A 15,482-nucleotide genomic window follows, 5' to 3' on the forward strand; every position below is an offset into this window, starting at 1 on the left:
ACAGCCTGCACTGGCCATGCACTTGGGAAAAGGGGGGGGCGGGTTTGGAAATTTCAAACCCGCCCCGCACCCTTCTATTATTTTTTAATTGTTTCAGAAAGAGTTGGGCATGTTTTTTCGACATTTAGGATTCCTTGCAGGATATCTGCAGTGCAAAGTCAAACGTGATTCAAAAAAAATTTATTAAAGTTTGCGTTTATGAAATTGTGCAAAATTTTGACAGCAGAGGCCGAATTTAAAGAATTTGAGCCGCGGCTCAAATTTGAGACCCGCCTCAAAAATGGTTGGTGCCACTTAAAATTGTATTCAATGTTTCAAGATTTAAGCCGGCGCTTAATTGAAACTGGTTTTTGGCGGATTGGAGACGCGGCTCAAATTCATTACATTGGGACTCTGACTTCTATCTGCTGTTTGAGTCGTTATTTTGCGTTGTAAAATAAAAGCAAAACTTTAAAAGCACAACATTTTTAATTATGTAAAATTTGTCAGATTTCACTTGTGGAGTCACTAAAAGTTAAAGACCCTATTTTTTTTTTAAACAAAAAAGTATGCCCAACTCTTCTTTCCAAACCCTTGGATTTTATTTAAAATGAATTTTTCCGATGTTCCACAGTTTTATGGGTCTCACTGTGTTTGTATATACATAGTTTCTATTATTTTTTTTAACTCGATTAAAATATTTAAATTTTTATTTGATATGAAGTTTTCTTATGTTCAGGGGTTGCAAGCTCTGCTGCAGTTCTGCTGGGCAATGACATTATCAGGGTTGAGGGTTGGAGGAGTACTTACTCCGGATACCTGCTCAACCCTGGAGGAGGATGAAACCTTTATGGACCTAGCTCTAGGTACTAAATACAGTCCAGGAGACCCTTAAATCTTTGTTTTGCAAAGCTCTCCGAGTTGAAAATACATTTTCTTTAAAAATGTCAAAAAGTATTTTAAAAACATTTTCAATCAAATTCGATTTTTTTTATTTTTTCTTCAAAATCTTCAAAAACTATCCCTTAATTTTTTTGTTATTGCGAGAAACGATTTTTTTTTGACACAAAAGTTTCGAAAATAAAGGAAAACCGTAGACAGTACACTTGTAGTTGCCCCCTAATCTTCAGAAATCATTCCAGGGATAAGGGGGGGGGGGTCCATTTTAAATATATTTTTAAGTTTATAAGCATTTTAGTTTGAAATTATTAAGATAGAAAAGATAAAGAAAAAGGACATGTTTTGTTTTAGATGGGAAGGTTTTTCATTTCCTTCCGGAGCTATTGTTCAGTTCTCCGGGGTTCGGGAAAGAAGAGTTCTACCAGAGACGTCTTCATGCTCTCCTAACAGACTTTCTAACTCTCATGCCACTCAAGATAAAGGTATATACGTCCTATCATGCTCCTAAGAGATTTCCTAACTCTCATGCCACACAAAATTAAGGTATTTACGTCCTAACACTCTCCTAACAGACTTCCTAACTCTTACGCCACTAAAGCTAAAAGTACATACGTCCTAACTTTTCTAACATACTTCCTAACTCGCATGCCACACAAAATTAAGGTATTTACGTCCTATCACTCTCCTAACAGACTTCCTAATTCTCATGCCACACAAAATTAAAGCATTTACGTCCTAACACTCTCCTAACAGACTCTTAAGTCTTCTACCACTCAAGATACTCTTGTGCTACTCCAAGATAAAGCTGCATACATCCTAAGCTCTTTAGACTTCTATTCTCTGATTCAAGGAATGAATCAAACCAAAATAGATAATTACTCCAGGAACTGAATCAATCAATGAATGAAACTAAACTAGATAATTACTCCAGGAACTGAATCAATCAATGAATGAAGCTAAACTAGATAATTACCCCAGGAACTGAATCAATCAATGAATGAAACTAAACTAGATAATTACTCCAGGAAATGAATCAATCAATGAATCAAACTAAACTAGATAATTACTCCAGTATCTGAATCAATCAATGAATTAAACTAAACTAGATAATTACTCCAGGAACTGAATCAATCAAAGAAAGAAACTAATCTAGATAATTACTCCAGGAACAGAATCAATCAATGAATCAAACCAAACTAGATAATTACTCTAGGAACTGAATCAATCAATGAATCAAAGTAAACTAGATTATTACTCTAGGAACTGAATCAATCAATGAATCAAACTAAACTAGATTATTTCTCTAGGATCTGAATCAATCAATGAATGAAACCAAGCTAGATAATTAATCCAGGAACTGAATCAATCAATCTATGAATGAAACTAAACTAGATAATTACTCTAGGAACTGAATCAATCAATGAATCAAACTAAACTAGATAATTACTCCAGAATCTGAATCAATCTATGAATGAAACTAAACTAGATAATTACTCTAGGAACTGAATCAATCAATGAATCAAACTAAACTAGATTATTACTCTTGGATCTGAATCAATGAATGAATGAAACCAAACTAGATAATTAATCCAGGAACTGAATCAATCAATCAATGAAACTGTACTAGATAATTACTCTAGGAACTGAATCAATCAATGAATCAAACTAAACTAGATTATTACTCTAGGATCTGAATCAATGAATGAATGAAACCAAACTAGATAATTACTCCAGGAACTGAAGCAATCAATGAATCAAACTAAACTAGATTATTACTCTAGGATCTGAATCAATCAATGAACGAAACCAAACAAGATAATTAATCCAGGAACTGAATCAATCAATGAATCAAACCAAACTAGATAATTACTCTAGGAACTGAATCAATCAATGAATCAAACTAAACTAGATAATTACTCCAAGAACCGAATCAATCAATGAATGAAACCAAACTAGATAATTAATCCAGGAACTAAATCAGTCAATGAATCAAACTAAACTATATAATTACTCCAGGAGCTGAGGAATAGAGCAGATGATTCAGCAAGAAACAAGATGATGCACGAACAGGTAGATATTATATTATCCATCCCCCCCACCTTCCCCCCACTCCACCTTTCCCCCACCCTACTCCACCCCACGGCCCTGCTTCAGTTTTTCTAGATTCCGTTCTCCAATAACTTAATCTTGTTTTAAGGATATTTTTTAAATTTTATTTAGTAAGTTTAATGGAAAATTTTAAATTACGTAAATGACAAATTTACCGGCACAAATTTTTAATCCTGACAGGTCATATCCCATTCCTTTCGTCAAGTAATGTCCCACAAAAAATTCAGGGCCGATCGGTTCAGCCGTTCTGTCAACAAAAATCCACGAAAATATGACTAATGGTATGTACACTGTACAGGAGGGAATACAGTACACTGTACCACTGAGTGGACAACACTTTCAGCAACTACTCCTTAGTCTAGCTCATCTATATGCTGGGGATTCATTAGACCTTGGACTAGCAGAGGCATACTGGTGTGCAGCGGACTCAGGTATTAATTCATTTATTCATTCATCCTTTCATTTATTCATTCATTCATTCATTTATTCATTCATTCATTCATTGCTTTTTTTAACTCTAGGCGGAGGCCTGGATACTAAGCACTGCCCTGCTAAGCAGATAGCTTTGTATAAGTTTGTCCGTCTAGCGGGAGACCTTCTCATGCCCAGCCTATTTGTTCCTTATATAACCATGCTGGCAGGATTAGCAGACTCACCAGGTTAGTTGTGTGGATACAAGAGGTCGTCTTCTGTCGAGTATTTGAAGATTTTTAAAATATTGCTTGCAAAGCCGGGTTCCTTTGCAAGGGATAAAATAGAGTTAAAGATATAAGATAAAGTGACGGTATACCCGATTCACAGCGGTATCCCAGTTTTATATGGCAGTTGGATTTGGAAACCGACTGGACAGCGTCAATTTTTCAGACCAGCCTAACATGTAAGTGTCGCCAGGCCTTTGACCATGATTTCACCTTACCAGCTCACTTATACCATTTTGTATCTTGTGTTACTCAAGTTTTTTCATAAGCTGCTAAGCGCTTGTTGCTAACTTCTGTTTGATAGAAGTATTAAATAGCTGAAAGGGAAAGCGTATTATCAAGTGACCTTTCAAATAAAAAAGGACATCACCGGTTCACATTTACAAACGTTTCTGTAGATAAATAAGAAGTGTTTGTCATCCTTGATCAGTTAAAGGATTAAAGGGTACCGTTGTGAATGAAAGATGCCTTTTTAAATGGAATATCATTTGAAATTGCGCTTACAGTCCCTTCGGAAAGATTTTTATGCTAAATTGGAGAATTGTTTCTTATTAAAATTACAATTTAGGATCAGCTCCGTACTGCTTCAACCTACTGAAGATGAACTGTACCGGATCTAACAGCATTTCATTAGATCATTTCTTCAGCTCCCTTCAGCAGTACTTTAGTAATCTTAGACAGGAACAGCCAATGGGACCGGACCATACTATCTATAGGTTAGTTCAGCAGTACTTTAGTAGTCTTAGACAGGAACAGTCAATGGGACCAGACCATACTATCTATAGGTTTGTTCAGCTAGTAATCTTAGACAGGAACAGCCAATGGGACCAGACCTTACTATCTATAGGTTAGTACAGATAGTAAACTTAGACAGGAACAGTCAATGGGACCAGACCATACTATCTATAGGTTAGTTCAGCAGTACTTTAGTAATCTTAGACAGGAACAGCCAATGGGACCAGACCATACTATCTATAGGTTAGTACAGATAGTAAACTTAGACAGGAACAGTCAGTGGGACCAGACCATACTATCTATAGGTTAGTTCAGCAGTACTTTAGTAGTCTTAGACAGGAACAGTCAATGGGACCAGACCATACTATCTTTAGGTTAGTTCAGTAGTACTTTAGTAGTCTTAGACAGGAAAAGTCAATGGGAACAGACCATACTATCTATAGGTTAGTTAAGCAGTACTTTAGTAATCTTAGACAGGAAAAGTCAATGGGAACAGACCATACTATATATAGGTTAGTTTAGCAGTACTTAAGTAATCTTAGACAGGAGCAGCCAGACAGGCCCATTGTAAATTTATTCGATCATAACTCAAGAACCACTTGACTAAGTTGCTTCAAATTTGTATTGGGGAACTCAGTGTTTCATGGGAATGGTTTTAGCTAAGTTTTTTCTTCAAGTTTCCAGGCAAAGCTGGGTTACCAAGCTTGTATTTATTATATTTTTCGATGTAGAACTAAACCCATGACGAGGGGTATCTCACCCCAGGAGATAGAAGGGTTGAACGCAGTCCTGGAGCTACTCACAACCCTAGCCAGGAGATGTGAAGCAGCAAGGTAGGAGATATATAAACAACGGAACCCTTTAAACCTTTGTACAAAAATAAACATTGCCCTGACAATTACTGTTAACGAGGTAAAAGCCGTTTGTTTATGATAAAACTAGTCCTAACACATCATACCTTACTTCTACTCACATAGATTATTTCTAGGTTGTGTATGGTTGAACATCCGTCCTGGGCAGTTCTCTCAACTCTTATTGGTTTATTATCTTGCTCTGTTCCTACTCATATCAAAGCAAAGTAGGATTATTAGTTCTCTCTACTCTTATTGGTTTATTATCTTGCTCTGTTCCTACTCATATCAAAGCAAAGTAGGATTATTAGTTCCCACTACTACTTTTAAATTTTTTTAACTTAAAAATTTTAAATTTTAAGAAGCAAAAAAGACGTTAAAATTAATACTACGATTCATAAAAATAGCCGTAAAATCGTTACAAAAATTGTTGTTTTAAGTTATTTCATGAGAATTTATTTTCTTTTATCCTTGGAGAGTTTAACATACACAAACATAAATAACGTTTTTTTTCTGTTTTCACTGTGTAAAAACTATAATTTTTTTCATTGTTCTTGTTTTTATGGCGCAACATTTTAACGACAGTGATTAGAAAACAAAACGTAATACTCTCCGGAAAATTTAAACAGTGTTTAGGCATAACATAGAATTGTCGAATTCATGGCATGTGAAATCAAAATTATGTATTGTAACTGCAAAATTCAGTTTTTAAAAAATCCTAGAAAAAGTGCGCTCGCACATGCTTTTTGGTGAAAAATGTTACTTTTTTTCTCGCATTTTTGAAATCTTGACACCATGAAAAGAATTTGTATTTGCTTCAAGGTGCTTTCAGACTTGTAATGCATGACCAGTTTTTGCACACAAAATAACTCAAATCCCCGCGCGTGTGCATTTCAGAAAATATTTGAGATTCTTAATTGTTTCAATTTTACCATTATTTAAAACAAAAATAGCATGCGATACATCAAACTACTGGTAAATTGAGACAAGGAATTTATTTCTGTGGGCAAAACAGACATTGGAGCGTTCTGATCGGCCCACTAGAAGCCAGATGTTGCATTATGAGTGATTTTGCCACCAATTTTACATGTCGTATGTCGACAATTAAGTAATTAGGCACCGGCATTCTATTTCTTGGGTCATAAATGTAGTTTGAGTACTCTGATTGACACGCTAGCAGCCAGCGATTACGTTTTGGGTCATCTAACCACATATTTTCGAGTTGTATGTCAATTTCCAGGTAATTGGGCACGAGAAATATATTTCCAAGTTAAAATTAAATATTGTAGTATTCTGACCGGTGCCCTAGTAGCCAGCTATTATCGTATGGGTCAACTTAGCACAGATTTGCATGTTGTATGTTAATTTATAGGTAATTGGGCACCAGATATCATTTCAATGGTAAATATGAATTTTCGGACATTCTGGCCGGCGCGCTTTTGCAGTAACCATACACAATTTTGAGTTCACATGCAAAAAATAAAAAATCAGCGTTCTTCGACAATACTAAGTTATGCTAAAACACTGTTAAATTTTCAGGAGAGTACTACGTTTTGTGAAATCCCCCCCCCCCCTCTTTAGTGTATGAGCAGAGTAGATGTAACAACGACCTGAATTGTCCTAATGGTTAAAATTTGTCTGTTTCTAGATTGGTTCTATTGCTGGCGGCACTGGCAAAATCTGCTGATAATGTTCACACTATCTGGCAGCATATTGAGACACAGCAGTTGATAGGAGGACAAGGAGGGAAGCCTGGACTCACGGAGGAACTGGAGGAAATAGAAACTAGGTTTGAAGAGTTTCCGCTGACAAGGGCGTTTATTGAGCTGCTAGATCGACTGACTGACGTTGAAATCCCCGGAAACTTAGGAGCAGGTACACGACAGCCTGGTCTAATACCGTACATGAACTTTGTACAGGAGTCTGTACTGTTGAAGTTTAGTACAAGAACGTACAAGGATCCTGCGGAAAAGTGGGAAGTTGCATCCTTGTGTCTCACCCTGCTGAATAAATTGCTGGAGGAGTACGAACCCAACCAGACGGATTTCCAGGGACCAAATTCTACAGTAGGTCTGCATCCAGGCTTTTACATCCTTGTATATCTCCACCAATCGACCCTATTGCTAAGAACAGTTCTGTTCGTCCTGGACGAGTGTAAATCCTTACTGGATTCATTTTCTCCGTTCCAAGGAAAAAAGAATGTTGAATCTGCAGCAAACTCCGCGCTCAAACTTCTGAACAGCGCGCTTAAACTGAGCGAGGATTTTATCACGGCCGGACGGAATGCCGGAGCTTCGGTTGTCATGACATCTTTGTCTAAGCTGATGCTCGGGATTAATCCACGCTCCGGGAGAGCGGATCATATGCTGAATGTATCCAGGTATGTTCTCTATGGATACTGGATGCCGGCAGCTAGGATTGATGCTATTAGAATCCTGAGCTACGTTGCCAGCTCACCCTCAAACCAACTTGATCTTCTTGCCACCTTTACCGCCACCCCGGAGATAGCCAACTCTGTCCTCAAGGCTTTCACCGAGGCTCTTGACTCTGACGATGAAGATGAGAATAGTTCCCCTCCTGGAACATCAAGCAGGGAAAACTCTTCATGTAGACTAGCCATCGTGGAGCTTCTACAGAAAGGATTACACATGGGTGCACCAACTCTAGCCCATTTCCTGCTAGGATTTGATGTGAGGAGAGGAGTGGCTAAAACTCAACTCCAAAGTCCCAGTGTTGCTGGGATTAGAACTCCTCTGCATGCTGTGTTAGGACTGCTTACTCCGGAGGATCCTGGAGTTCCTGCTGCTGTTGTATCATCCTCACCAGTACTTGCAACATCCCTCTACAAACTTACCTATACTCTCGTCTCTAACCCGGAAACATCGGATCCTACCCTTAGATTTCTCAGGTCATCCTGTGACTTTCTACCCAGCCAGCTGGCCTGTGTTACAAACATCCTGGAGAAGGAAGGGATTCAAAGTTTGAGAAGTGTAGCCTGGCTTCTTAGATCTACAGCGGTTGAGCTCCGGGTACTAATGAAAACACGGCAGAGTGGTCAGCTCAGTAAGATCCTGAGTTTGTTGCTCGACGCGAATGATAATTATGAGGATAATGTTGGGACGGATGCGTCAAGGTTGTACAATGATGCAACATTTACTCAATTGTCGAGAACCATGGTTCAGTCCCAGTCCAAGCAGATGAATTCTCCTCTCTCCAACCACAGACTGGCAACCATCCTACATTTCATCAACTTTGAGGTGGAGCGAACCTCTGCTCCGAACTGGGAACTGTTTGATGACGGACAGGTTTCAGCCCTGTTGGAGCAGTGCCAGGTTCAGAACCCGGAGAGTTCTGTTCATGAGAAACTCGTCCTGGTTCCAAAACTTCACAAGTTCCTGGCTCAGGAGCTGGTTCATCTTCAGGGATCTACAGCTATGAATCAGAGAGCAATGATCCAATCCGAGATCCAATCTATCCTAGTTTATGCTGTGAGATGGAACTCTGTTCAGGAAGGGGCTGCTGCTAGGAGAGAACTCCTTGACTCCTGGAGACAGGTGACTGAAGTTCTCCTGTTGGCAGCTCCTACTGAACACCTGCCCCCTGTCAGCAAACAGCAAATCCTTCTCCAACTCCTCCAAACCCTGTTGAACAAGGTTTCCGTTGACGAAGCTGTTCCTGGATTAGCCGTCCTGGTTTCAAGCGCTGTTCTTCTTCTTCTCACCTCTCTCCGGGAGACCTATGATGCTTCTCCGGACAAGAAAACAGTTCTCGGAGAAACCTTCGTAGGAATCCTTGACACAAGTATCATTGAGAACAGTTCTAGTGAGGTATTCTCTGCATCCCTCCAGGTTATCTTGAAAGGACTGGTATCCTGGATAACAACGGCAGGAAGTGGAAGTCAGATGATAAGGACAAATCTGTACGCGGCTCTTGTCGCCTTTCTTAGAATCGGAAAATCTTCCAAAACTGAAAGCGTCAGATCTCTTGAGATATCAGAGAGAGGAAAACTGCTCCGAGTTAACATGGAAGTAATTCAAAGTTTTGGGACTGGGTTCTTGGAGATCGTATCACGTGATGCAGTCTCTGGCCACGAGGTCAGGCGAATGCTGGCATTTGCAGTACTTGATGAGCTCATCTTCATGGATAGGAAGGGATATTGTACGAGGTTCCTCTCAGAACATGGATTCATCAAACATATCGCGGAGTCTCTGATTAAAGATGAAGCTGGTTTGATAAATTTACTTACTCAACCTACTGGGAATATCAGGGATTTGTACGTGTATGAATCCAAGGTCGGATTGCTGTCAAGAATTGCTACAAGTCATCTTGGAGCTGAGCTTTTGCTCCAAGCTGGTGTGTTGAACAGGCTGGCGGAGTTTTCCGTCCTAGATCTTCGTCCTGATCCGGATGCAATCCTGCTCCGGAATGAGGAGGATATGATCAATGGGATACTAGCAAGATATCACAGTATCCTGTTCCCAATCCTCCGCCTAATTCAGTCCATTCTCTCCACACTAGGCGGAGGTAACAAATCCGCGGCGGAATCTACTGTCCGTTTTATTGCAGGACACGATGATATATTCTCTCAGATCCTGCGTGGTTCCACCGCAAGATCAAGTTTAAACTCCGCCCTGCTCCAGGAGCTAGCTCTGGTCACAGCTGTCGTGTCCCGAGCTGCTACAATTGATCTCAGAGCTGAGATAAACGACCCGTCCGGGTTCGAATTGACAGGACTTATGTCTCGGGTTCAGAGACAGATGCTAGCCTTGCTGTCACAGTTCCAGATGACAGATGATCTGCTGGTGAGCTTAGAAGGGTTAGGAGAGGAGTGGAGTAAAAGCTTACTCCTGGTTCTCAAAATAGTTTCCAATGTGACAAGTTACGCAAGAACTGTGGTTTCTTCTAGTGGAGCTAACTCAAGAACTTGCCGTCTAGGTGACACATTATTTTATTTGATTTGCTTTGATTTTTGTGGCGAATCTTGGAATATAAATTAAGCAATTTTGAGGGAATGTATTATTTTTGCCAATATTTTTTGAAGTTTGATTCTACAAATAACTGGTAGGTTAATGATAATAATTATCAGTCTGAAACAATGAACAATTTCAATTGCAAAGTTGGTGTTATGTGGATTAAAACAAAACTTGTTTTTTTTTCCGTGCTTGTTTGCAGTATAAACCAAGGATTTTTTTTCAGAAATAAAATATCTATGAAACACATCTTTGTGTTGTTAAGTTAAGACTTAAAAATTAAATTGTTTTTAGTTTTGTCTTCAAGTTTGCTAGAAACTACTGAAGGAGTATCCGCCAGCAGTTTATCCAGCCGTCCTGCTTCCCTTGGTTTACTTGTACTTTCACTCAAGTATCTAGCTAATCATCTATCTAGAGCTCAGGTATACATACATGCATACATACTTACATACATACATACATACATACGTACATACGTACATACGTACATACGTACATACGTACATACGTACATACGTACATACGTACATACGTACATACGTACATACGTACATACGTACATGTACATATGTACATATGTACATATGTACATATGTACATATGTACATATGTACATACGTATTACGTGCATACGTACATACGTTTTGAATGATAAGTTACTGAACTCCGTCCAACTATGGAGCTATTTTTAATGATTTCTCCTAGGTTTCCTTGAATGAGATGAAGGAAAAGGAGAAATCTCTGAACTCCGTCCCAACCTCGGAGCTGGTCATCCTCGCAGGAATAAATCCCGCGGAAAAACTTCCAGGTAGAGCGAGATTGGGCCGATTTTACTTATGAAAAGTGCGGAACAAATTATTAATCGTAAGTTAATCTTCACTGTTTTCTAAATTAAGAGATTAAAGGAATCATTTAACGTAGATTTAAAAGTCTAGAATAAGATTGACATCAAGAAAAAGATATTGTTACTCAATACCCGATATTGAGACTGAGAATTAATATGATAATGAGACTGAGAATTAATATAATAATGAAAATGAGAATTAATATGATAATGAGACTGAGAATTAATATGATAATGAGACTGAGAATTAATATGATAATAAGACTGAGAATTAATATGATAATGAGACTGAGAATTAATATGACAATGTGTGCCCGTTTCGGGAATTTTAGCATTTTCCCTAAATACGATACCTAGATCCACAGGTATTGTTTGGCTATTAACATGATGGGGCAACATCAATTCTCCATGCGCACCTCTTTAATACACTTGAGTTTCTTATATTCTGTATTTCAGGTATATCGTTACAGAGCTGAGACCCGTGAACTGAAAAACAATACATCAGTCACGGGTTGCATAAATATTAAATTAGTATTAGAATGATTTAAATGAATAAAATTAGCTAAGTTTACATTAAAATTTGCTCCAGGTGTGCTAAGTGTGAATAAGTTGTAACAACAATTAGGTATTGAGATAACACTTACAATGTGCTAAATGTAAATAAATTGCAACAAATATATATGAATTAAGGTAACACTTAAAAAGTTGATTAGGCCGGAGAATTTAATAGCTCTAAAGTTGGATGATCGTTACCAGCTGTCTCTTATACATAACTAGAAATAATAAGATGAGTTTATATGAAGGCTTATCATGTGTTAGAGGAGATAGTCACATTTTCGTCGTTAATTATTCACAAAGATCACACAAAACTTGATTATATACCTTTATCTGCTTAATAGCAGCAGTCCCGGTTTAGAGAAGCAGAGGAGATGCTTTCGACGGGACTTCTCCAATAGGGAGGTAGTGAAGATGATGATTGGATCCGAATAAGGTTGAGTTAAACATCAGATCTCAATGTCGAGGACAATGATGAGATCTAAATAAGATTAAGTTAGACATTAGATCTCATCTTGAGGGCAGCTTCATATTTATCTTCACCTTTATCTGCTTAATAGCAGCAGTCCCGGTTTAGAGAAGCAAGGAAGACGCTTCCGACAGGACTTCTCCATGTAGGAGGTGAAGACGATGTTGCCCAGCAGGGAGACACTCTACAGGCGGTTTGGCTCAGCTCGACAGGTTCATCGTGCTTCCAGCTGCAAACAGACAGTCTGCAGCTTGTATAGATGAATCTGCTCTATCAGACTTTCTTTAGATTGAAGAGATCATCCTCGTCCAGGAGTACGGCGTGGGTAGATCAGAGGAAGACTTGGTCTACGAGATAAGGGAGTAATTAGTTTCGGATAAGCTTCAAAAGTTCTGAATTATCTAGAAATGTATTTTCACCTGTGAATTCATTAGTTCATAGTTCAGGACAGGTGATGGAATACAAGAACGATCTGGATTCACTTTATATAACATCCATAAGTTTTAAAGAGCTTAAATTCAAAAGTTTTAGGCAGCGTTTACATTCACATTTAAATAAGATGTTTTATAAACCCAGTAATGCACAACCTGGAGTACTAAACAGGATATAAGGGCAGCTAACCTAGCCCATTGTGGTCTGAAATACATAGACCATTAAATATAATTTTTTGTTATAGGCTCTTTTTAAGTATAAATCTAGACATTATAAAAAAGCTTTTTAGGCTTGAGAATATAAAACTTTTAGGCCAGAATGATACATTTAAAATAAAACTTTAGTTAGACTCAGATAAAATCTCAGGTATAAGCTCGAGTAATTATTTATAAAGGATGAACAAGTTAGAATAGATTAGTAGGTCTTCATGTGCTTCTTCAGATCACAATTTCTGGATTAACTTGAACATCAAGATTTAAGAAAAGATCCGTAGATCTTATACAATGAGACTGAGAATTAATATGATAATGAGACTGAGAATTAATATGATAATGAGACTGAGAATTGATATGATAATGAGAATGAGAATTAATATGATAATGATACTGAGAATTAATATGAAAATGAGACTGAGAATTAATATGATAATGAAACTGAAAATTGATATGATAATGAGACTGAGAATTAATATGATAATGATAATGACTGATACACTGATAGGACTGACTATCCGGCGACTAGCTGCCGCTAAGCTGGAAGCTTCTATCTCGGATAAACAGCTTGAAGTCCAGCTGTCCGCTGAGACGGTTGAATCTCTGGGATTTCTGCTCTGGAGACATCTTGAACACTATCTTCTGTTCAGTAATGCCGCGCTATCTTCTAGCCCAGCTACTCCATATCAGGTAGATAGCTTCTAGCCCAGCTACTCCATATCAGGTAGATATCTTCTAGCCCAGCTACTCCATATCAGGTAGATATCTTCTAGCCCAGCTACTCCATATCAGGTAGATATCTTCTAGCCCAGCTACTCCATATGAGGTAGAGTGAGATTAAGGATTAAAATAAACGTGAAAACCAGGACTTAAATCAAAGTAAAAAATTGTACAAAAATTGAATTTTTTATTAAATTGAAAAAATGTAATAAAAGTAAAAGTTAATGGGAAAATTATTTTTCTAATGAACATTAAGAAATGGTTATTTTGTGTTTGTGAAAATATCCCACCTTTTCTTGATATTTTATCTGCAGAATGACCAGCCTGCCATTTTTAAAGCCAATTTTTCATATGCGCTCATCTGGAATTATAAGTTTTGAGCGATCAAAAAACCTAAATAATATAATATTTAAATCTTTATACAATAATGATCTACATACTTGTGTTTAAAATACATCCTTCCTAGAATTTGCCAATCTGGAAAAAGGTTAGAGTTTAAAATACTTATATTTTTCTTTTGTTAAGTTTTTTATCAGTTTAAAATTAGTGCATAATAATGGAATCTTTAGTTTGTTTGAACAGTATTAAAATGCAGGGGATCTTTAACTTTTTAGAATAATAGTACATAATCGCACAAGGACTTACGTTGGGAACATCCAGGCTAGACTTCTCCTGTGAAATTATGCTTTTCTTGTTTAGTTGAGTCCTTGATCCTTGTTTAGTTTGAGTCCTTGATCCTTGATTAGTTGAGTCCTTGATCCTTGATTAGTTGAGTCCTTGATCCTTGATTAGTTGAGTCCTTGATCCTTGATTAGATGAATCCTTGATTCGTTTAGAGGTGGATCCCGAATCCTTGATCAGTTGAGTCCTTGATCCTTCTTGTTTAAATACCGATCAGTCCTCATTATCAAACCTGCACAGTTTTTTAAAATGTTTAATTTTTGCCTTTTTCGGACTATGCTCAAGTTTTAATGCTCAAATTTACTCTATTTTATCAATGTTTATAAAAGATATTTTTGACCTTTAAGGTTAGAAGAATGTCCAAAACTTATGCCGATTATCCTTGCATAATCACTCTGAAACATTAATATTTCAAATATTTAAGAATAAAATAAGTCTTTACTTTCAGTTTGAAAATTTTGATTGGTGAATCACAAAAGGTACTTCAAAGTTCCAAGAGCTCATAAGTGTCTGGTTGTTCTATCACATGTTTCTGTTCACTTCACCTTAACATGGGGTTTATTATTTTTACAGTGTTGACTCGGGGAATTCTAAAACTTTTAAATATGTTAATCGCTTTTATTTGCTTCTTATATCATTATGCTTTTCTTACAATTTTTACTTTCACTTTTGATTGTTTCACTCCAAAATATTACTTCATTTTAACGTGTTTATTTCAATAAAATATAAAAAAATAAATATTTTAAGGCAACTGTCAGACGGCTGAATGAGACAAAGGAGCAGCTAGGAGGTGTTGTTTCTTCGCCTAGATCTAACTTCCCTCAGGTATAAAATTCAAAATGGCCTACGGTCTGATTTAAAAAGTGGTTTGTTAAAAATATTTTTCTAGGTTGATCTTGAGAAGCTGAAAGGAGATGTTAAAGTCATTATAAATGATACATTCTTTGATAAGTTGTGTGAAATCGTTGATATTGTTGAAACAAGAACAAGCGGCGGAACCTCTTCAGCAGGATTCCTTCAGGCGATCATTAGAAGAACCAAGAGGCTTGTGCTCATGCACACGTAAATCCGCCATTTTGTATCTCGAGCATTTTTTGTAATTTCCCGCCATAATCCATGAGAAATATTTGGCGGCAATAGTAAACAAAGTTACTAAAACCTTATGTCACCTATTTATTTTTAAAAACTATTTTGTATTTTTGTTTACATTTCAAGATGCGATGGTTAATATAAAATGTAAACTGTCTCTGATTTGTTTAAAATACCGATTGTTGTATTTTTGTAAACCGACCAGGTTCAGGTGATAAAAGATAAATGTTCCAGATAA

At 37.3% G+C, this 15,482-nt stretch overlaps 1 protein-coding gene and 1 long non-coding RNA gene across 2 annotated transcripts in view; one reads left to right on the top strand and one right to left on the bottom strand.

Moving 5' to 3' along the window:
- LOC111705375 (nuclear pore complex protein Nup205) overlaps positions 1-15,479 on the top strand; it is a 22,439-nt gene extending 6,960 nt beyond the window's left edge. The window contains exons 10-23 of the mRNA XM_023477891.1: positions 719-845; positions 1,231-1,361; positions 2,896-2,949; positions 3,287-3,419; positions 3,510-3,647; positions 4,255-4,402; positions 5,153-5,254; positions 5,410-5,499; positions 6,921-10,207; positions 10,537-10,664; positions 10,948-11,050; positions 13,263-13,444; positions 14,903-14,980; positions 15,045-15,479. Coding sequence (XP_023333659.1) covers positions 719-845; positions 1,231-1,361; positions 2,896-2,949; positions 3,287-3,419; positions 3,510-3,647; positions 4,255-4,402; positions 5,153-5,254; positions 5,410-5,499; positions 6,921-10,207; positions 10,537-10,664; positions 10,948-11,050; positions 13,263-13,444; positions 14,903-14,980; positions 15,045-15,221 — 4,878 coding nt within the window. The 3' untranslated portion in view covers positions 15,222-15,479. The remainder of the gene's footprint in view (positions 1-718; positions 846-1,230; positions 1,362-2,895; positions 2,950-3,286; positions 3,420-3,509; positions 3,648-4,254; positions 4,403-5,152; positions 5,255-5,409; positions 5,500-6,920; positions 10,208-10,536; positions 10,665-10,947; positions 11,051-13,262; positions 13,445-14,902; positions 14,981-15,044) is intronic.
- LOC111705391 (uncharacterized) lies at positions 11,523-13,110 on the bottom strand. Its single transcript, XR_002766002.1, has 2 exons — positions 12,185-13,110; positions 11,523-12,122 (listed from the first exon to the last, which is right to left on the bottom strand). It is a non-coding gene; the product is annotated as an uncharacterized LOC111705391 (long non-coding RNA).
- Positions 15,480-15,482: the final 3 nt, after the last annotated feature.

This window comes from Eurytemora carolleeae, unplaced genomic scaffold, assembly GCF_000591075.1.
Source record: "Eurytemora carolleeae unplaced genomic scaffold, Eaff_2.0 scaffold624, whole genome shotgun sequence".
In the NCBI taxonomy this organism is placed as follows: Eukaryota; Metazoa; Arthropoda; class Copepoda; order Calanoida; family Temoridae; genus Eurytemora; species Eurytemora carolleeae.